Genomic DNA, 21,561 nt, shown 5'->3' with positions numbered 1-21,561 from the left:
ATTCATAGCTTCACCTTGATCTATTCCACAGCTCTGTAAATATAACTTTTTTTGGTTTTGCTCGAAGTCTCTTAAAAGAAAGAAAGGCTCCTGTCCTGGCAAAAGTTGTTCTAGAATACGTGAACGGCTTAAGAGACTTTTAACTAGATCACAGAAAATAGAAAATGTTCCAGATAATTTTCATTTCCCACCTTTTTGTTTTTGAGGATGGAATCTGCCTGCTACTCTATCTGAGAGGTCCTGCTCACCAGTCCTCCTTACCCTGAGAGTTGCCCAGTGACAGAGCAAGAGGCAATGGGCACAAACAGGAACAAGTTTAAGCTGAGCATGAAGAAAAACTTATTTACTGTTCAGTGACACAGCAACACAGCACTGGCACAAATTGCCCAGAGAGGCTGAGGAACCTCCTTTGGAGATCTTCCAACCTGCCAGGATGTGATCCCGGGACTGGATCTGCTGACCTCCAAAGTAGAAAATCTTTGCATTCAGATGTATCACAGATGGGGAAAGAGAGACATTTAGAAAAATACTGAGAAATACTGAAGTTAAAAAAGGAATGCAAAGGGATTTCAGAACTCTTGGCCTACAGCTGTAGCTCCTACAAACAGAAATAAGGCTAAATACAAGTTCTGTTGATAAATTAAATTTCTTCTTTTCTAGTACGATTCTAGCCCAGTAATTTGGTTTCAACCACTGATAAAAATTAACCTCATTGCAGCTTTGTGTTCTGCCTTCAGATTTTCTAATTTTGTTGTAGGCTTTCTAGACCTTCATCTTAAAAATAAGAGACTGCTACCAATAAGTCAAAATGAAGACTGCAATACATGATTTTTTTGATTACCTCCTCTAAGTGAGAGAACAGAACTGCAATTGGGAGCTGTAATTCCAGTGCTCCAGATGATAGCATGTGCCTAACGCACTGCACTTCTACCTGTCTTCATACTAGTGCCATGTGTTCCAGGTTTGTTGCTTGCAAGAAAATGATGGCAGAATTATGCAAAGTGAGACATATCTACATTTGCATAGAATCACAGAACCACGTAATTATGACAGAGACAAGATAAAATCAGGTAAGTATCATTTGTTGATTAATGAAGGGATGATTACTTAGGAAGCATCAAGCCATAACTCACTCAGAGTTTTTCATTTATGTAAACTGTATAACATTAGAAGCAGCCTAGACTGAGAATTAAGTCATTAAAATGGTACTGCAACTACTATAAAAAGCACCTTTAATATATGCATGTTTACATGCTCAGTGCTTTCATTCTGTAGTTCATCACACAAAACTTCTTGGAGTACCCAAAGCTTAGACCTGGCTGAACCATTTTTCCATGTAATTTAGATTAACTTCCAAATGTCTGTGGTAGGTGGATAAATGGCCTTCTGGCTTCAGCTGCAGAGCAGTATTTTGCCTTGGAAAGTGCCATGCCCCACTGCCAGCTTTGTGGAGGGCCGGGAAGGGATGGCCAGATAGGAGACAGGGTGATGAGAGCGCTTCTGGTTGTCACCCCTCTGCTGCTGGGACTCTGCAAATTGTGCAGGGCTTGTCTTGCTTTGCAACTCTAAGACTATTGCTGCAGGAGGACTTTGTTCAGCCACAAGGCTTGTGAGAGCCTTTGCCAAGAGCAGCCAATGTACCACAGGCTTGCGTTGTGAGAGCTGTATGCCAGGAAGGGGGGTGTGTGGAGGACAGCAGAGCAGTGGCTGTCTGAAGAAGCATGGAGCCAGCCCAGGCACAGCTATTTTGGGACCCCATCACATGGTCACAGAAACATTTGAATAAACTAAGACTGGCAGCACAGCCAGGAGCTTCCCCTCAAAATAGACTGCTGCTGGGTATCTCAACACGGCTAGAAAGCACCCAGTCCAGCCAAGAAGATAGAAGCACTGGTATCCAGCAAAAATGTCGGACAAAGGCCCCTTTGAAACAGACATGCTGACTCTCACACGGTTTGTCATGGAGAAGGGACGACGAGTCAAGGGAGCCACCGGGGAGCTGACACAGCTGCTCAACTCCATGCTGACTGCCGTAAAGGCCATTTCCTCCGCAGTCAGAAAGGCAGGCCTTGCCCACATGTGAGTCCTACTTAGGTGTATGGGGAGGAGGAGGAGGTGGAGAGGCATAGCTGCTTGCACCGCGAGGCTGGGAAGAGGGCAGTGTTGTCCAAGCGATTGCGCGAAGGAGGTCAGGGCACGGGTTGCTAGGACTAGTAAGCAGGAGATCTCTCGTTTTGGAGCACTTTAACATAAAGTGCAAGCTAAACACTTAGACTGGCTGCCTTTCTGCAGTATGGGTCAGGACCTTGCTATTCTCTTCATTATACCTTGTAAATGTCGGTGCTGATGTATTTCTAAGTTTATTGTGAATGTGCAGAACACCACACTGCACTGTTTCTGCTGGCAGCCAAGCACAGTGCTGAGCAGTGCCAGCCAGGGCTTCTTCTGTGTTGAGACAATAGTGTTCCGCCTGACCGCAGTGTAAGTAAAGCTCTAAAACAACAGCTCTGTGAGAAGTGCTGTCACACATGGGTATGTTCCCTTTCTTTCTTAAGTAGTACCAGGGTTATAGGTAGGGAGTCCTAAAAAGTCCTATATGAAAAACAAATGGAATAATTTGGCATGTAGTCATTTAGGAAATCAAATAAAGATTTGCCTTATCAAAACAGCCAGGTAAGAATGACCTCAGTGTCAGCCTTTTATCAGTGATCTCTCAGGAGCAGCTCAGGGAGCTGGAAAGTCCTAATAAAATACTGTACTTAAAATATTCAATTATTGCTTATGTAGTGAAATATATATTTGTATACATCCCTGTGTGCATAAAGAAGACGTGGAAGACAGCTGTGTAAAAAAGATGATGCTTGTAGTTTACCCCTTTATTTTTTCTCCCAGCAGTAACACCGCAGCATATAGCACCCTGGGCTCTTTATACTTCTGCTGAGTTCTCAGTGATCTCTGCCAACCAAAAATTCAGTGTCTCAGTACTGCCACAGTCACCTCACAGGTGTGGACTGTAATTTGTAGAGAGGACACAAGGTACACTGAAAGTCAGCAGCAGCCTCAGGTTCCTCTGCTATTTAAACGGTAAACTATACTTTGCCTCTATTAGGTGAATCTGAGCTGTTCTGATTTAGAGGAAGTATTGCTTCTATCTAATTCCTGTCTTTCAACATGCAGCTTCTCAGTGGAGAGAACCACTGTTTAATAGACTAGAAGTAGAATAGTCCCCTTGCACACAGGACACAGACAGTGCTACAGGAATCTCCCTTTAGAAGGCAAACATCCGTTGTATCAATAAGCTAACGTTTTTTTTTATTAACAGAAGCTTTCAAGTAATGACAAAGAAATATTTAAAATATCCAAACAAACAGATGAATAACACATATCATTTGAATTCATTCAATGATATATATATTTATCATTGAATGAATTATTTATTTAATGAATAAAGCCATGAAATTTTAGAAATTTCTGTTGCAAAACTTTCAACCACAGTGACTGTCTTCCATTCATCTGTGCCTTCTTCCCATAAGCGAGACCTAGGATCTTAACATTAGAGAAAAATGCAGCTAGAGTGCTCTTATTTTTTCTTGCTTCTCCAAACAGGAGAATGTGAAGTGACTTCTTTGATGTCAGTCAGATATCTCAGCATGAGTTTTTAACAAATTTGCCTTTCAAAGCTGAAAGACTTTACAAAACTATGAACTTGGTTTGGGAACCTGCCTGGAAACATGGTAATTGGAGATCGGATGCTTAGCATGCCCTGAAAATCACATTCCTTTCCAGTTCCAGAATGGTAATACCTGCAACGCTCAATACCCCTGGAAAGCTCAAGCAGCTTTTGGCTTTTAATGAAGGAAAAAACTCGTCCCCAGCAGCTAATGCTGATGCTGACCTTACTTAACAGGATTAATTAACAGCCCTTCTCCCCCTCCTTTTTTCTTTTTCATGGTGAATAAAAATGCCATCTGGATTTCCTTTAAATTTCTGAGCTACCCTGATTCAGCACATCAGGTTAAAAGTTCTTTTTGTTTTAGACATAGATATAAATTTCAGACGTACATATGTATTACTATATTCCGCATAATCAGTATATAGATAAAATCAGGATGTAGAATGGAAGCATCATCCTAATCTAGCCAACAAATGCTTCTTTATACATTATGGGAGAATAAACTGACTAAATCCAGAGGCATGGCTTAGAATGGTCTGGAGCTCTCCCTGAAGCTTCTGGTTTTAGGGCTGAATGGAGACTGAGGGGTGAAGGGCTTTCAGGAGCCTTGCACAGCTGCATAAGCAGCAGGTGGGACCAACAGTGAGTGTCCCTTCTCTGCCCTCAGAGCTGCTGCTGGCCCCTCGTGGGGCTACAGGCAAACCTGACAGCTGCCAGCAGAGCTGGGGACTCTGCTCCTGGCTTCGAGAGCATCTAGAGGGGAGAAAAGGGACACCAGTAATGCCCCAAAAACGATGCCATCGTCTTTCCTTTGTTCAGACATACCGTTTCTAGCAGCAGTAACCACCTCCCAGTACACCTTGATGGTCTGAATACAAACATTAGAGCGAAGGTGAGAGGACAGATCTACCCTTACCTGTGATTCTCTAAAAATCCCCTTTAGACGTTTTCCCTTCTTCCCAGGTTCGGCATAGCAGGCACCGTGAACGTGACTGGGGACGAGGTGAAGAAGCTAGACGTCTTGTCCAACTCCCTGGTGATCAACATGCTACAGTCCTCCTACAGCACCTGCGTGCTGGTGACGGAGGAGAACAAGGACGCCCTCATCACCCCTAAGGAGAAGCGGGTGGGTGCTGAGGGAGCCGGGCGGCGGCAGGGGGCACTGGTGCTTCTGGGAGAGGGCCGGGCCGCCCCTTCGCCGAGAGCTGGGAGCACCTGCGGCGCTGCTGCTTTGTGTCAGTACCTCAGGCGGGCGGCGCGATTTCGGTGGCTGAACGCTCTGTGGAGGGAAAAACTGTTATTAAAGCTTGGAGGAGGGGGGAAATTATTTCAGAGTTGTTCACACACCCAACTCCCGTGTATATATTACCTGGGTGCCGGTGTTACAGTTTTGGATTACATTAATACTTAGGCGAGATAAAGTGGGTGGGGAAGCCGAGGCCGTCATGGCTGCATTTTGCATTACAGGGCTGGAGGAAGCACCTGACTGCTTCACAGGGATCACATAGGATCCCCCCAGGAGGGATCCTATTCTGCTCTCGCTGGTGTAACTGACGATCTTCCTCATGGCTTTTTTCTTCTGTCCTCAAACCACACGTTATCAACAAGTCCTTTGGTTCCAAACAGATCAAAGCACATCTATTTAAGCAAGATGCTGGCTTCCAGAACAGCTTGTCTCCTCTGCTTTCAGATTTCTCACATGACCTGGATACAGAGGACTGCTCTTTCTGCCAGCAGACTGTGCTGTGTGAGCAGCAGTGCACTCTCCCATATCCCTGGCAGAGGAGGCATGGTGCTGCAGGGCCACCGAGTCCATGGGCCAGCCCTCTCTGCTGGGCCTTATATGTCTGTAGGGCTGCATGCAAACATGGATGGGAGAGTCACCAAGTGAAGGAAAATAGCAGTGCAAGACAACTGGACAGCACAACATTTAATGCTCCCTTGCCTTTTCTATTTCAGGGTAAATATGTGGTATGCTTCGACCCTCTGGATGGCTCATCCAATATAGACTGCTTGGCACCCATAGGAACAATATTCGCTATCTACAAAAAGGTAAGAGAACAAACAGAACACATGTGGCAGAGTTTTCTTGGCAAAAGCAAAATGGCTTGGATGTATCAATGTGTATCAGTTTCCATCCTTGATCCTTTATGTGATCCTTTATCCTTTATCCTACACATAAAGGATCAAGGGGCTCTGCAAGGAGCAGAAGGGGTAGAACATGAGGTTCACCCATGATGAAGAACTTTCTGAATTCCCTGGAAAGGGACTCTCAGACTTTTCTGGGTAACAGAGACAGGCACCTAAATAAGACCATCCCACCATAAGGCAGTTGGGGTAGATCACCTCACAGCAGGAGGGCTGAAAGGTCACTCAAGTCTACCAGCTGGTGTTTGTCATACTGGATTCTGACCAGTGAGGGTTAAGGCTGTGCCTGTGCCCAATCACTGCTAGTGCTGCAGTGGCCTCCTGGTGCACATTTCCATGCTGGTTGAAGATGGGCGTCTATGCAGATGCTAGCATTGGAGTACAAAGGAAGCTGTCACCTAAGATGACAGGGCCTGCTCAGGGCCAACAGCTTCCCTTCCACAGAGTTGCACAGAGCAGCAACTGCATACCCAATTAATATATGCTAATAGCTACAGTCATACTGAGTCTTATGACTTGATGCTAATCTCCCAGCAGTTGGTGTTTTGCTTAAAGTCTGAGCTCACAGTCGTATGACTACAGGAGACCCTCAGCCATCATTATTTTGAAGAAACATTTGCAGTTCTCATGACCACAAAGAAATGCTTGCAGGCTCAGACATGACACTTCAAAAGTATAAAGATGTGCTTTTAAAATCATCTCTCATCTTTTAACTCATCATTTTCCAGACAGTCTTTGGCTTTTACATTTTGGTAGGCAAAGCCATCATTGCCATTGAGCAGACATCTGATGATAAACCAAATAGTCATGATAAAGCCTCAACAGGGTCATAGCACATGCAAAATGCTGACATATGACTGGCCATGATATCCATGGTCAGTGCCAGCATACCCCACAGATTCTGAAACAACACGTCCTGTATGGCTTCTGATATGCTCCTTTCTGCATGGAAAAGCAGAAAATGAAAAATGCATAGGAAAGAGCTTTGAAATCCATGCCGCATGTCCTGATGGCATGCAGAAGGACCCTCAGTCTTTCCGTTATTCCTGTAAAGACTGCTAAAAACACTGCATTAAGGTAGGCAGTAGCTGTTGAAAGCACTGTTTCACAAACACTAAACATTAGCTTCCTGTTTGGAAGCATGTTTAGGCTGCTCTGCAAAAATATGAAAGCAAATGCTTCATGTGATTCATGCAGCATGGCAGGTTGAAATACAGACTGGACTTCTCTGTAAGCTTTAGCTCACCTGTTGAGACACGTTAGAACTGTTGGCTGCCCAACCTTCCCTAGGCTTCTGTGCAGAACAGAAAAGTTTCCTAAAGAACTTGAGTCTTTCCCAAATGCTAAGGTTTTCTATTCATTTTCTGATCTTTCCATATTTGCCATTATTCTGTTACGTATTAATCCATTTGTTATAAATACCTATATTCCTTTTTTTTTTTTTTTTTTTTAGTTTTGTTTTTTCTTCAATGTGGGTGGATACAGTTCAGGACTTAAGAAAGAAAAAAAATTAGCTGTTTGGTATAAATTATTATATCCGAATGAAAATACTGCTGCTGTAATGAAGCATAGTTCTTTGGTAGCAGGAAAAACTTACTATGTTAGAAGATGTAACTTCTTACTATGTTAGAAGATGTAAGAAACAGCACTGCATCCATGGACTTCCATTGGGTGGAAGACTGCTGTTTCTGAAGTAGATGGTAATTAATGTGCCTTTATCTCAAATTAGACAATTTTAGAGCAACATTATTACTTCAAGACTATTTAACTTTTTAAAATAAGTAAATAATTATAAGAGCTTTATTAGTTATTACTGTAGAAATGTTTATCCCATGGAAAGAGAATCATTTCATAAGGAAACTGTAAGTTTATCTCAATCTGTTTAAAGCACATGAAGGCTGTTTTGGAAAAGCTAGAATAATTCTAATTCCAGTGGATGACCCTTGGCACCTTTGATATTTAGTGCAGTTCTCAGTCAATTGCATTGTTGGTATTCCCATGTTAAAACCTTAACTCCATTTCCAAAGGGACACACTCATGACTTACTAGCTTGAGGATATTAGACCTGAAATATTAACTTGAGGATTATCAACTCTTTTCTATAAAGATCAGACTTGGCCAATACACTTCAAATCTGAAAATGATTACCCATTTAAGCAACCCCAGGCACTACCACCTCCTGTCAGAAGAGCATTGTGTTTGTTTCTTGGAGAAATCACTGGGAAATAAGTTCCATCTTAGACTTATTTCATTTTCCACTTGGATTTTACATTCTGAATCAGGCATGTCATTGATAAAATGATGAGAAAAGTCAGAATGGTGGAGCTGACAGGTTCACACAGAATAAGTCAGGTAAGAGGTAAGACCTTGGCAGTCATTCGCTGGTGCTGAGGTGGAGTGTCAGGATGTGGTGGTAAGAAAGTACTTTTCCCTGGATTCCTTCTGTATTTTTTTTCATGCTACTGAACTAACTATACAATTCTCAATTAACTGTCAGCATACAGACTATGAAGCTCTACTTCTTTGTCAAATTTTGATTTTAATTTGTAACAATGCCCAGTGCAACAGATGGCTTTTCTTCCCTTCTCCATTTCATGAGGACAATTCTTTCCTTGCTCCTCCTTGCTGCCTACCACTTCATGTTGTCCCTCATGGTGAAGGTGTAAAGATTCAGAGTAAAAGTATATTCATTAAGCACTTGATATGAATACAGATCTGGAAACCATGGCTTCCCAAACCTGCTCCCTGTGCTACTGAGGGCAAATCATGTGTTTTGGCAAATCTTACATGTAAAAAAATTCAGATTCAGATATCATCTGTGGATACCTAGAAGCCTCTATCTTTCATCTGCTTCACGACAACAAGGAGCTAAAATGGCTGTGAAAGAGCTTGTAATAAAAGACAATGTCTATTTCAGTCATTTGGATAAAGACTTATAAAGAAATTTCATTATCTCCATCTCATACTTAAAACACAGCAGAAAGGAAAACCGTCTATGCACCAGAAAGAAGTGACAACATTCATCAGCTATCAGAGTGAGCGTAAATCTCCAGTTTCACAGAGCATGGCACTTGGCAAGACAAAGCTCCTGCAGTGCTAACAGTGAAATACCAGCAGATCAGTAGCTTTTTTACATTCCAACAAGCTCTGCAAAATGTTTGTTTGAAATTGAACTGTTTTCCTTCCTTCTGGAAGCTGTTCTATAATCTACATCATGTTCTATAAAACAAAAATCTTTGACCTGTTTACATAAAATTATATTTTTTTAAATGAGGAAAGCATACAAAAAAGACTATAAAAAGTATAGTATGTTTGCAACTGGTTGTGTAAATGTAAGTTTAATTCTGCATATAAAGTTGCAAACAATCCATCTACTATCAACATCCGGTGTCATTAAGGTTGAGATGTATGTGCGAGGGGGATATAGTTTTGAAAGAGAAGATGCTATGAAGGGTACAATAGTTGGTTCTTAGAAAGAATTGTTTGGCAAATGGTTAGCAACTAGTCAAATAGTAAACAGTCAATATTCCCAGGTCTGATACATACAGACAGACTTTTAAACTTCATTACATGTGTATAACTTTCTGAATAAGCAGTTTTGCACAGAATAATTCTAGAAGACTTTATACCAGGCGTATTTTTACATATTGTATTTCATGAAGATCTAATTGGCAACTACTTGATTATTTTTTTTAAGAGAAGATTTGACAAAATAGTATTAAAAATAATTGTAAGCAAAATGTAGCTACAAGGTCAATAAAATAAAGTAACAAATTATTTCAACTTTCAATTCAATTGAAAATAAAAATATTCTGGAGATAAATCACTGTCCTCAGATATTTTGAAAGATGTACTTCTGATGCCACATATGTCTGCTTTCCTATAGATGTAGTATCCTGTGGTGAACAGGACTCCAAGGTTACCCCAACACTTTCAGTTTGCTGGGACCTGGTGGAGAGTTTCTTGTCAGAGCAGAAAATGTTTCTTTTTGTTGGTGTGGGAGGCTGTTTTTCTTTGGAAATAACTCTGGTAGACATTCGTGATTTTTTAAATAATCAACTTGTTATTTATCAAATATTTGATTTTCTGCACAAAACATTCTCCAGTGGTTTTTATATTTTAACAAGATCTTTTTTGCTAGGCCTGCTATTCCTATTTATCTGCTACTCAATCTAATTAAGCCCATGCAAACACTGAGAAACTGTATGAACTTGATAAAGTGCTAAATCAGCATCTCAATAATAAAGGGTCTGAGCAGATTCTCATTTTAATTCCCAGTTAACCAGTGTCAAAACCTTCACAGAAACTCCATCACAAATGACAAACTCTTTAGGAAGCATCAGTACCAACCATTCTTAACCCATGTTGTAGTTAGTGAGAGCAGGCTGGAGTCAGCTTTCCCATGTGCTTTCACCAATCTCTGCTAAACTGAGGAACACCTGTGGAGCTAGCTAGAATTTTTTTTGTGCCTGGTCTGCTTGGCATGGTCTTCTTCAGTAATAACTGTAGTACCAAATGGCAACATGACAGATAGAAACTGATGACAGATTAAAAGCCTGAAGTAAAATGCCGTGTGAAAGTTCTGTGCAATTATGTATGCAAACCTATATTTGCACACACATTACTATGTAAAGATGTTTATTCTGCTATGTGTATGTATGAGCACTTATACTGTCATTTCAGTTACCTGTCTCTTCATCAACAGAGACAAAGGCATGATCTCGGCTTCACTGCCTTGCAACATCTGCCCTTTTACTCTGCCTTAATGGAAGCAATTTCTATGCAGTGTAGTGTGTGTGGTATTAGTTATCACACTCACCTCACAGTTACTCCTTAGACTGATATCAGTCTATCTGATTACTTATGTTTAAATTTATAGAAAATCAGTAGTAGTTAATATACTAGGCTGCATTGCTCAGGTATCAGTTTTGTAACAGATATCATACTGATAGAATTACATGCATGAAATGACAAATTCACATTGCCCTACCCAAGCACGCACATTTACTTGTGTTGAACTTGCCTTGAGCTAGTGAGAGCAGTCTCTATTTTGATTCCTTCAAAGGGTAAGACACAAATAAGTAATCTATCCCAAGCTATTCTTTCAGTGTTGTTCTTATTGTTTCTTACAATAATTTAACCTCCAGTCCAATGGTAATGTGTCTTTAGGAGACAGATGACGAGCCCTCTGAAAAAGACGCTTTGCAGCCTGGGCGCAATATTGTTGCTGCAGGCTATGCCCTGTATGGCAGTGCTACGCTGGTCGCCCTCTCTACTGGGCAAGGAGTGGACTGCTTCATGCTGGATCCGGTACAGTCCTGGTGTTAATAACATTGCCACAGTCTTTTAGAGCTTCCCATGGTTGAGTCTGCTCAATTTTGTTGCTCATTGTGTCTGAAACCCAGGTAATCTATGCTGTTCTCTTGTCACCTTCATCCTGAAGCATCACACTGCCATCTTACTCATGCTTAATAATTCATGAGTATGTTTGCAGCGCTGCATCTGCTTGATTTCTTTGCTCTGTGAGTTAGATTTTAAGTCAAACAGCATTTGGGATCCTGTTCATTCAAATCAGACTGCTGGTTTGCACAGAGAAATACTTCAAAAAACTCACTTCAAACAGTATTTTTGCCTCAACTTGAAGGATTCCTGCTGTTTTCTTGGTTTTGCTTCTTGTCTGCTATAGAACCTCAAGACATTCAGGGTTTTGTCTGGGGCAGGGAACACTTTTTGATAGAGGTTAGGTGGAGTGATGCCTGAATTCCTGAGTGCAAAGTAGCTTTATGGCTAAATCCTCCAGACTGCATACCCAGCAATTTGCAAAAGCTGAGCTGTAACCACTCAAGCAGACTTGTGCTGCTCATTGCTGTTCAGCCCTACAAATGTTGCTGGAGGAGTGGAGGAGACTTCTTGTTGGAAAAACTGGCTTTAGATTTAGGTAATAATATAGAAGCTGTTTTTAATAAAATGGTGCATTGCAAACAAATCTTAATCTTTATAAAGAAGCTATATAGAAACAGGAAGAACTGAACAGGTCAGATAGTGTGAAGGTGGAGGCTGTACTCCAACTGCAGACTGCAGCCTCTGGAAGGAACTGGCATTCTGGAAGGAACTTCAAGATATTTACACAAGACAGTCAAGGGGAGTTCAGAAACCAAAGGAGAATATAATATATTCATTTGTAACCTCGTGATCTGTGACACAAACATTCTGTGTGTTTTCAGGGTAGACTGGTGCTGCTAAATAAGTTAGCTATTGAAGGCAAACTGCTTTTTGCTTATGCTACCGATGAAACAAGTTTCCATTAACTTTAAACAGATTCCATGCTTTCTGTTCTGAATACTGTGAAGTTTTACACAAGACTGGTGCTGAAAGGGCCACACTGTGCTAGTATGTCTGCCGCTGCTACTGTGAGAACTGCCAAGGGAAGCCAACAAAGCATTCTGCTGCTTGCTCATAACTGATCTTCCCTGTCATTCTGCAGGCACTTGGAGAATTTATTCTGGTTGATAGAGATGTTAAAATCAAGAAGAAAGGGAAGATTTACAGTCTCAATGAAGGTTATGCAAAGTACTTTGATCCTGCAATGACAGAATATTTAAAAAAGAAGAAATTCCCTGAGGTAAGAACATATTAGCACTGTACTCAATATACTGTTTGCTAGTTAGTGCTGCCTTGCATACAGTCCAGAGTAATGGGAAGGGATTTGAAGACATCTCTGAATTCAGCCCCTTGTAAACATTTGGTCCCATTTGGGGTATGTATCTGATCTGTTGGCTTCTAGTACCCTGACTTCTTTTGTAACTTACTCTTTAGTAAAGAAACTCATAGCTTGTTCACTACTGCATGGAGGGAATTATGCTGTAAATGAAAAATCATTTAAAAAACAAGAGCAAAAGAAACGAGCTTAGAAAACATGCAAGGGAAATGTGGCCAAACCCTTGCTTTCATACCTGGGACCACCCTGACCAAAGTGCAACACCTTGCACTTGGCCTTGTTGAACCTCCTTAAATCCATGTGGGCCCACTTTGGAAGCTTATCCTTTAGATGGCATCCCTCCCTCTGCCAACTGCACCACTCAGCTTGGTGTCATCAGCAAACTACCTGAGAGGGCACTCACTGAGTAGATTTGATAATTTATGTATTTGATAAAGATACTGAATATGGGTCCCAAGATGGATATTTGGAGGACACCACTCATCACCAGCCTCCATGTGGACACTGAGCTATTAACCACAACCAAAACTAATCCGCTGGATAGTCCAGACTCCAAATCCTTATTTCTTCAATTTAGAGATAACAATTTAGTGCAAGACCACATCAAAGACCTTGCATAAGTCCAGGTGGACAACATCAGTTATCCTTCTTTAGCCCACTGCTGCCACTTCAGGTGTGCCAGCTGTCTTGGGTCACCTCTTCATTTTACATGGGTCTTACATCTCTCCCTAGAGGATCTGTTCCACAGTCTTCCTAAGCACAGCTATGAGGCTCACTGGCCCATAGTTCCTCTGGTTTTTCCTTTCTCTCTTTCATAAAAATGGGAGTAATATTTCCCTTTTTGCAGCCATTGGGGGCTTCATCTGACAGCCATGACATTTCAAATATGATGGAGAGTGGCTTGGCAACCACATTTGCCAGCTCCTTCAGGACACTGGGATGTATGCTGTCCAGTCCCATAGACTTGTGCATATTCATTCTCATGAGGCAGTCTTAGACTTGCACTGCTAGTACAGTGGGAGGGATTTTTCTCCCCTGACCCTCACTGAGAGGTTCAGGGTCATGAGAGGTGTGGGAAGCCTGAATGACAGTGTAGGCTGAGGCAAAGAACTCATTGAGTTCTCTCTCTCTCCGTATCTGTTGAAGTCCTGAAGTTCAGGTCCTGACTCCAAGCCACAAATCTGGCTGCCTGAGAAGGGTCATTGTACTGATGTTATGGGCCACAGTGCACAAGTAATTCCATAAGTTGCTGCTACAGCCCAGCTACAGCTACATTGGTGCTGCACCCTCAGCATATAACCCAACTGGAGTATTGCACAGATTTGATGTGGGTCTCTTTTTCTTCAGCATGCAGAAGGACAGTGGGGAGTATATGCTGGACATACAGTGCATAAAGGTCTGTGACTTGAGGAAGGACTGACTGTCTCCCACTGTGTGGGGTTTTGGAAACATCTCAACCAGGGGGACCACTCTCACTCTATGGCCTTATGGCCATTGTAAGCCCAGAGGCTAAGCAACAGTATCAGCCCTTACAAGTTTCTCATACTTTTCTCCCTTTTGACCCATTCTGTTTTCCTTCTGCGCTGTATAATGGGCACCACTGTGCTAAAAATTGTTTTTGCACAGATTTCATTCCAATCTTTTCATCTAGTAATGATTTTAGGGCCATAGCACCTAGTTGACACTGATTGTCTAATAGTAGAACTCTAAAACATTCTGTGATCATTTTCTGACCTTGTTATTCCACTTCATTTTTATCTTAGCTTAGAATCATAGAATGGCTTAGGTTGGAAGAGACCACACAGTTCCTACCTCCTGTCATGGCTAGGGTTATCACCATGACCTCAGGCTGCTCAGGGCCCCATCCAACCTGACCTTGAACACTTCCAGGGGTGGGGCATTTGCTGTTTCTCTGGGCAGCTTGTGTCAGTGTCTCACCACTCTCATATTAAATAATTTCTTCTTTGTAACTGATCTAAACCCAACCTCTTTTAGTTAACCCTTTCCTGTCACTGCACTCCTTTACAAAGAGTCCCTCCCCATCTTTCCTGAAGGCCAGCCATAACTACTGGAAAAATGTTAGAAAGCCTGACTGCAGCCTTATTCTCTCCAGGCTAAACAACCCCATCATTTACAGCCTTTCTTCATGGGAGAGGTTCTCCATCACTTCCTGGAGCCATGTGAGGTTGAATGAGTCTTATTGCAGATGTTGACTGACAGTCATGCTATAGAGACTCCTTGGTTAAGGACTCATCTTAGCAATGCCATCAAAAACTTACCATCAAGTACAGGAAATATTCTTCTGCCAGCCAGTCCAACTGTGTGCAAGTGATGTAAAAAAAGCTAGGAAGAGCATCATGTTTTTGTCACCATAAATGTATGTAGAGGAAAGCATGCAGTCTATTGCTGCTGCAGTCTAGAAAAGACTTCATCCACTCTCCTACTTGTCATAGTTATGCAAGAAAAACGTTGTCTTGAGCTGCTGCTGCAGAGGAATGTAGTTTTTAGATATTTGTAGTATAAAGAAGTGAGAAAATGTCTTTCATCACACTGTGAAGAGAAAAAAATCACAAGATCTGTCTGTTATGAGCCACACTTTTTCCCTAATGCAAAGGATGAAACCAAGAGCAACAACAAGGTTCCTTAAATGCCACGAATGCAGGTGAAGGGAACATCAAAGTTCTCCAACTCTTTCATTAACATCAGTTATGACATTGCAAAGTTCCCACTGGGCAAACACTGCTTGGCACTATTCAGATCTTTAGTTGAGCTTCCCTAGCATTCTTGCTGTTATTTTGTTTGAGGAAAGCCTAGGCAAAGGGCCAACAATTGTGCAACATCTATTTACTTTCTCATTTGTAGGAAAAATATATGATTGCCCAAACTGGAGAAGCAAGAAGTAGCATACCTAGTAACTAAAAGGATTGTTTACTCCTGAGCAGGTAGCTGGATGGTAAGGGAAGTGAAAATTTTGTTGTAGTCTGCAGTTCAAGTAATTACTGTACCAGAATGGAGTGATTTCTCTTCTGTACTTTTCTGAGTACAGTCTCAGCTCTGTATTTCTAGAAAAGGAATTTCTGTCAGGGTAAGAAGCAAAACAAATGCTCAGTGGACTCATATTAGCCTCACTTTACATTGCCCAGTTACACATACATTGTGTAAATGACCTACATATGAACAGGAGATCTAGCATATCCCAAAAGTGTCTGATGCTTTGTACACAGGGTGGGTCAGTTGTGCAGCTCATTCTTATTAAGTTGTATGCTTGGGGGATGAAAATTCCCTATCTGATAGTGACATAAAAGCAGTTTAAAGCATCCCCTGCTTGTGACCAGTATCCTATGACTTTTTGCTATGTTTAACAAACTTTTCTTGAAGTCCTCTTCTGAAACTTTGTACTCTTCCTTTGATGTTGTTGTTGTTTAATTTTTATTATTATTATTATTATTTTTAAAGAGAAGTTTAGACTATAATAATGTATTTCCATGAAAAGTGCATTTTCCAAAACTACATTTGGTCTCTTGAAGTCACCTCTAAAGATGTTTTTGTCTGCCTCAGACTTTCATATTGGCAAAGTCACAAGTGCAAACTACTACAAGGCAGAGAGGCTATTGTTAGAAAATGTGATTGTTTGAGTATAGGCCATGGAAATTTCAAGAATGAATACTTGAAATCACTGTTCAATTATGCCTTAAGTATTATGACCAAGACTCAGGCTTAAGCAAAAAGTAATATAAAAGCTCCAAGCTGTGTCTTACCCTGTGTATACCCTTTTTTATTGCCTATACAAGAAAGAAATGAGGAAAGTAGCTCAAGAACAGCTGAACAAGGATTAAGACCTAGGCTGGAACAATTCTCTATTCCTGTTTTACTACCAGCTGTAACAAACATCTAAGTCTCTCGTGTTGACGCTCAGAACTCAAGTTCCTAGTGTTGTATTGCATTATACTCTATAAATTCATGAGAATCTGTTCCCATTTTAAAAGACAGTGAATATAAAAACTTCACAGCTGTACAGAACAGTTAGATAAAGTGACTGCAAAGTAAAATATGTTTTCCTTTATCTGTATTTTACTCTTTTACTTCTGCTTTTCCTCTCACTTGAATTTTTTTCTCTCCTGGCCACCTCATGATTTTGCTGTCTAATTTGTGACATCTGGGTTCTTGGAGCTGGCATTGCTAAACAAGTTCTCACTTCATATGTTTCTCCAAAACTAGTACTGGTTGTAGAAAGCACTGAGATCTCTTATTAGACAACTGGTCCAGACAGAAAAAGCATATGGAGGTCATTTCAAACTTCTAGCATTTCAACATGTATATACACTTTTTTCTAGGGGAGGCCAAAATTCCACCCCCGCTTTGTTGAAGATATGAAAAGACCATTGGACTGCCTGGCACATGAGCTTTCAAAAAGCTTTTATTCTTTTTACATCTGTATTGTGTATTTCTCCTTTGCAAACATAGGGTGATGCTTTATTTTTCTTATAGTTGAGCTCATTGCTTTTATTTGTGCAAGTCACCTTGCTTCTCTTCTGAATTTTCTATCTTACTGTTTGTGGGTTTTATTTGTTTTGTTTTGTTTTGTTTTTGTTTTTGTTTTTATGGACAGCAAACCTGAAACTGGTGTGAATTTTTTCCTTTATTGCACTCACTAAAATGATCTTTCCTTCAGTAATGTCAATCTCTATTCTGAGGGCAAGGAAAACTACATTCATGAATAAATTCCTATTATCTCCTAATCTAAACTCCACAGTGAATGCTGTGACCATCTTCACAACTTGAAAATAAGCTAAAAGGAAAAGGCTGAGAGCCCTCTGGGAAAGGTCTAAACTTGTGGTGAAAAGTGATATTCATCCTCACGCGTTGGCTTAGCGACCTGTGACAGATCAGAAGTCAAATGGGTACGTTGTTCTGATAACATGAGGAAGCTTTCACTCTCTTTTTTTACCACTTGCATTTTCACAGGATAGCAATTGATACCAAGCTGTTGTGCACTCAAGTTACAGACAACCTAGTTTTCACACTGTGAATACAGCACTTTAAAGCACTTATTTTAGAATCTCATCACTGTCTCACAGAAGTCTAAACTTCAAACTGGTTTACACCTTTACAGTGTCAATAAACAACAGATTATTTAAGCTATCGCTCTGATACCTGTTTTATAACAAAACAACATTTTCCTGTGCTACTAGCTGTCTAGCCTGGTAGATATAATGCTCCATTTGTATGTTTTTCAGGATGGAAGTTCCCCATATGGTGCCAGGTACGTGGGCTCCATGGTTGCTGATGTTCACCGTACATTGATGTATGGTGGGATCTTCATGTATCCTGCAAATCAGAAGAGTCCTAAAGGAAAGGTAAATCATTTGACTTCTTCTCTGGTAAACTCGATCAAATGAATACCTCTGGTTTTTCTGGAGATGGAAAGGAATCATTCAGATATACAAGGAGATAGTAATTTCCCATATGAAGAGAGTAATATTATTAGACACAATGGTTGGTCAGTAATTCAATTTAATAGAGAAGTTTAGACAGTTGTGAATTTAGGCAAGAAATGTTTCTTTCTGTTTTTATTTACAGACCGATCATTGCTTTTCACTAAAATCAAAGGCTTTACTCGTTTTTCTAATGAAAAGAATTTCAGTATGATAGAAGCCACTGAGATTCCTATCCACAGCTACCCAATAAAATGTTGATCAGAGGGAAACCTTTGACGTTTTTGCTGGCAACTAGAGTCCAGTGGGGATATGCTGAGCTCTCCAGGGCTTTGCTCAATGCTAGATAGCTGGGCTTGTTTGCCTGATGTTTCCAAAGGTACTGAACTTGCTACATTTAGCCCTGAAAACTCAGGTTTCTACTTGCCCAATCTCTTATGCATGTGTCAGAGCATACTAGCGTCTATAGTGACCGAGGACTACTTGTTGCATCCTTGTGAATGTGTATTTACCAGAAGAACAGCAGATCCTGGAGATCCGGGAAATGAGGAGAGCAGGAAAACAGCAGAATACACAACAGAAAAGAACTGCATGTCTGTCCAGGCACATTTGATTTAAATATGCAATACAGCAATTACAATATTGCCTGAAGGAAAACCACTTTTCTTCAGACATGTGGTCACAATGAAGAAACAAAAAACTCAACATGTTTCCATATTGGTACTACTGCTTTTCTTGACTCTTTCAAAAGCTGGCCCAAGGAGAACAATGAAGGCTGTTGGACCCACGTTACCTGGCAGATGGGGTTGTTGTAGCAGAAACAGCATTTCAGTGGGCTTTAAAGATAAGAATGATGGTAGTATGCATTACTTAGGTTTCTGGTATGTCACTGTTTTATTTCAAATACAGTGATAAAGGAACTATGGGTAGCAAAGTTCTATGTCCTTTCTTTCTTTTCCTTTTCCTCTCTCTACAAGTGCATTCTGTAACATTTCCTTTTCTTCAAAAACCATTGTCTTTTGCACATGTAAAAAGGCTTTTAAACATAATATAAAGTAACAGTGTAGCACAGGAGAAATTCAGACTGACAATGAAAAAATCAGCTAAAACTAGAGGCAATGTTTGTTAAAAAATAACTAGTTCTCCTTTATATTCTTATAAATACAGAATATTTCGGCATAAATTCTAAATAAGTTTGCATTTAACTGGAACACAGGCATAAAAAGAGGTAACATTTTTAAAGTTGTGAACAAATACTGTGGCTTACCTGTCTCCATAGTAAACGTGAAAATTTGCTTATAAAATTACTCTGGTTACCTTTGAAAACAAGTACTATCTGTATGAATTCAAGCTACGGTATCTATTCACATTTCTGAAAAGCTGCAACCAAAATCTGAAATTTGAAACTGGGAGCATCAAGTTTCAAGCTCCAAAATATCCTGACCAAATGCAATGTGATTTCCCCACTCTTTGAGACAACAAATAAAGCCTATACATTAGAAGAGCTTTCCATCCCCAGGAATATTACCTTAGCTGGCTACAGTGTTTTGCTCACGCCTATGGGCTCAACAGCTACTTTTGACATCTTTGACAAAACTCAGTTTCAATGATGATGCACAGGAGTATGTCAGCTTGGAAACCATGGTGCTGATGTGTGGATGCAGGGTGAAAATACAAACTATGAAGGGAGATAAAGGAGGGAAGAAGAAGGGACTAATGAGAGAGAAACATTGCTATTTAGGTCAATAGGCACTTCATACAAAATTGGCCAGATTCACAGCTTACATTCTGGTAATGCACTGGTAATTCTGGTAATGTAATTATTCCCCCAAAGAGTTACATGTTCTCTCTTTCTTTCTAGCTCCGACTTCTCTATGAGTGCAACCCAATGGCCTTCATCATTGAGCAGGCAGGTGGGATAGCAACTACAGGGACAGAGGCAGTGCTGGATGTGAAACCTGAGAGCATCCACCAGAGAGTTCCTCTTATTCTTGGTTCTCCAGATGATGTGCATGAGTATCTTGCTTTTGTACAGAAACACCAGAAGAGCAGTTAAAGGCTTTTCCTTTCTTCAGACTTCAGACTTTGCTTGCCTGTCTTTAGTGCACAGTAAAAATATTCCTTTCAAGCTGGTGGATTCTAGCATTTCAACACTCACATCTCAGTGAACATCCCACTAAAAGAGAGCAAGAGAAATAGTGAAAATGGCTGATGGGAAAAGCAAATGTTTCATTTCTCCATGCAGAGAAGTGTAAAAATCCTTTCATTCTGATTTATGCAATGCAAATGTAGAAACAGAAGCCTAATTAAAAACAGAAGCTACATACTTTACATAATATTAACAAAAAGAAGGGAATAGTGTCAGCACCCCCATTTGATCTGAAGCTAGACATCTGACACTAATGATGGCATTTTTTGTGACATGATTTTCATACCAACATTTACAATACTGTTACTGGATTTTCTGCCAGAAATTTTGTTGCAGAGGCTTTTTATTTTGCCTGCTCAGAGAAAACCGAAAGTTTTGTAGTGTTTGAAACAGTGTTTTCAAGCTCCAATGATATATGTCATGGGTAATTAATAAAGATGAAAAAGTAGTGACACCACTAAGCAATGTCAGTTTTTATATGAATGGGAAGATGTCTGATGTTATGTACAGACATGTAAACTTCAACGACACAAATTAAAATAAACCATTGCTGCAAATGTGACACTGGAATCATACCTATTTTCCATTTATCCATAGTCCACTGCAACAGAAGTTGAGTTACTGCACCAAAGGCATTGATGCATCTCCATTTTCTCTTACTTCAGAAGATTCTAATTTCAGATTTACATTTGCCCTTTTGTACACCTTACCAGTCCTAGCTATCTCTGCTGGTGCCCTACTGCCAGGCCTCCAATTGACACTGCCAAAGGAGATGTGGAATGAGCTCTGAGATTAGCAAGCATTCGCTGAGCAATGAGAGAAAAAAATCTTAATTAAATGAAATATGTAATTATGTTAAGCAAAAAGAGTGAAACCAGATACTTAGGACACTTCAAGCATTTGGCACACTAATTCTTTTATTACCCCTGTCTCCTGCAGCTTTTATCAGCATCTTATCTTAGATGGGCATTTCTTCTGATCATCTTGTCTTAAGCAATTCCTGCCCCATCTGCTCATTTCCTGCTCCATGCTCCCAGCCATGCTCAGATAAGGTTTGATTAGGACCTCACTGTGAACTACATTAGGACATGGACAGAAGTTAAAAATACCCCTGGCAAAACCCCCAGTGGTTATTTTTAAACTTACAAGTATGTTCTATTACTCATAGAGAAGTCTCTCATTGAATACATGCAGGTGTAAAATTATATGGAATGGGTATTTACTTGCAGGCATTGTTATCACAGAGGTTTGGTTGTGATTTCAGTACTGCCTCAGCACTCTACGGCTCTCTATTTCTCTGTGAAGAAGTGTCACCTACCTACCACCACCATGTACACCATGTACTTCTTACTCTGTCCTTTGTTACGTGCTTCCTGAAAATCTGCTATCAACAACAAAACATAGCAACACTTAAATCCTGGAGAGTGAAGTGGAAGCA

General features: G+C 40.6%; 1 protein-coding gene across 2 annotated transcripts; it reads left to right on the top strand.

Annotated features, from left to right (window-relative positions):
- Positions 1 to 1,642: 1,642 nt before the first annotated feature.
- On the top strand, positions 1,643 to 20,685 carry LOC122164626 (fructose-1,6-bisphosphatase isozyme 2). 2 transcript variants are annotated; one of them, XM_042826750.1, is made up of 7 exons: positions 1,643 to 2,079; positions 4,637 to 4,799; positions 5,633 to 5,725; positions 10,991 to 11,131; positions 12,306 to 12,443; positions 17,777 to 17,896; positions 19,836 to 20,685. In XM_042826750.1, the coding sequence occupies exons 1-7, from the start codon at positions 1,907 to 1,909 to the stop codon at positions 20,028 to 20,030; spliced, it is 1,023 nt and encodes a 340-aa protein (XP_042682684.1). In that variant the 5' UTR covers positions 1,643 to 1,906; the 3' UTR covers positions 20,031 to 20,685. The 2 variants fall into 2 exon arrangements, with proteins under 2 accessions (XP_042682684.1, XP_042682685.1); XM_042826751.1 differs by lacking the exon at positions 10,991 to 11,131 and having other exon boundaries at positions 1,667 to 2,079.
- Positions 20,686 to 21,561: the final 876 nt, after the last annotated feature.

This window comes from Centrocercus urophasianus, unplaced genomic scaffold (genome assembly GCF_019232065.1).
Source record: "Centrocercus urophasianus isolate 14NV4802_14NV808 unplaced genomic scaffold, USGS_Curo_1.0 seq_27, whole genome shotgun sequence".
NCBI lineage: Eukaryota > Metazoa > Chordata > Aves > Galliformes > Phasianidae > Centrocercus > Centrocercus urophasianus.
The sequence above is the reverse complement of the archived record's forward strand: the minus strand, read 5'-3'. Positions and strand labels throughout refer to the sequence as shown.

Bases quoted from the DNA above. Each gene is read 5' to 3' on its own strand.
- LOC122164626 (XM_042826750.1), top strand. From the start codon at position 1,907: ATGTCGGACAAAGGCCCCTTTGAAACAGACATGCTGACTCTCACACGG. The intron at 2,080-4,636 runs GTGAGTCCTACT...CCTTCTTCCCAG, and splicing joins AAGGCAGGCCTTGCCCACAT to GTTCGGCATAGCAGGCACCG. The intron at 4,800-5,632 runs GTGGGTGCTGAG...TTTCTATTTCAG, and splicing joins TCACCCCTAAGGAGAAGCGG to GGTAAATATGTGGTATGCTT.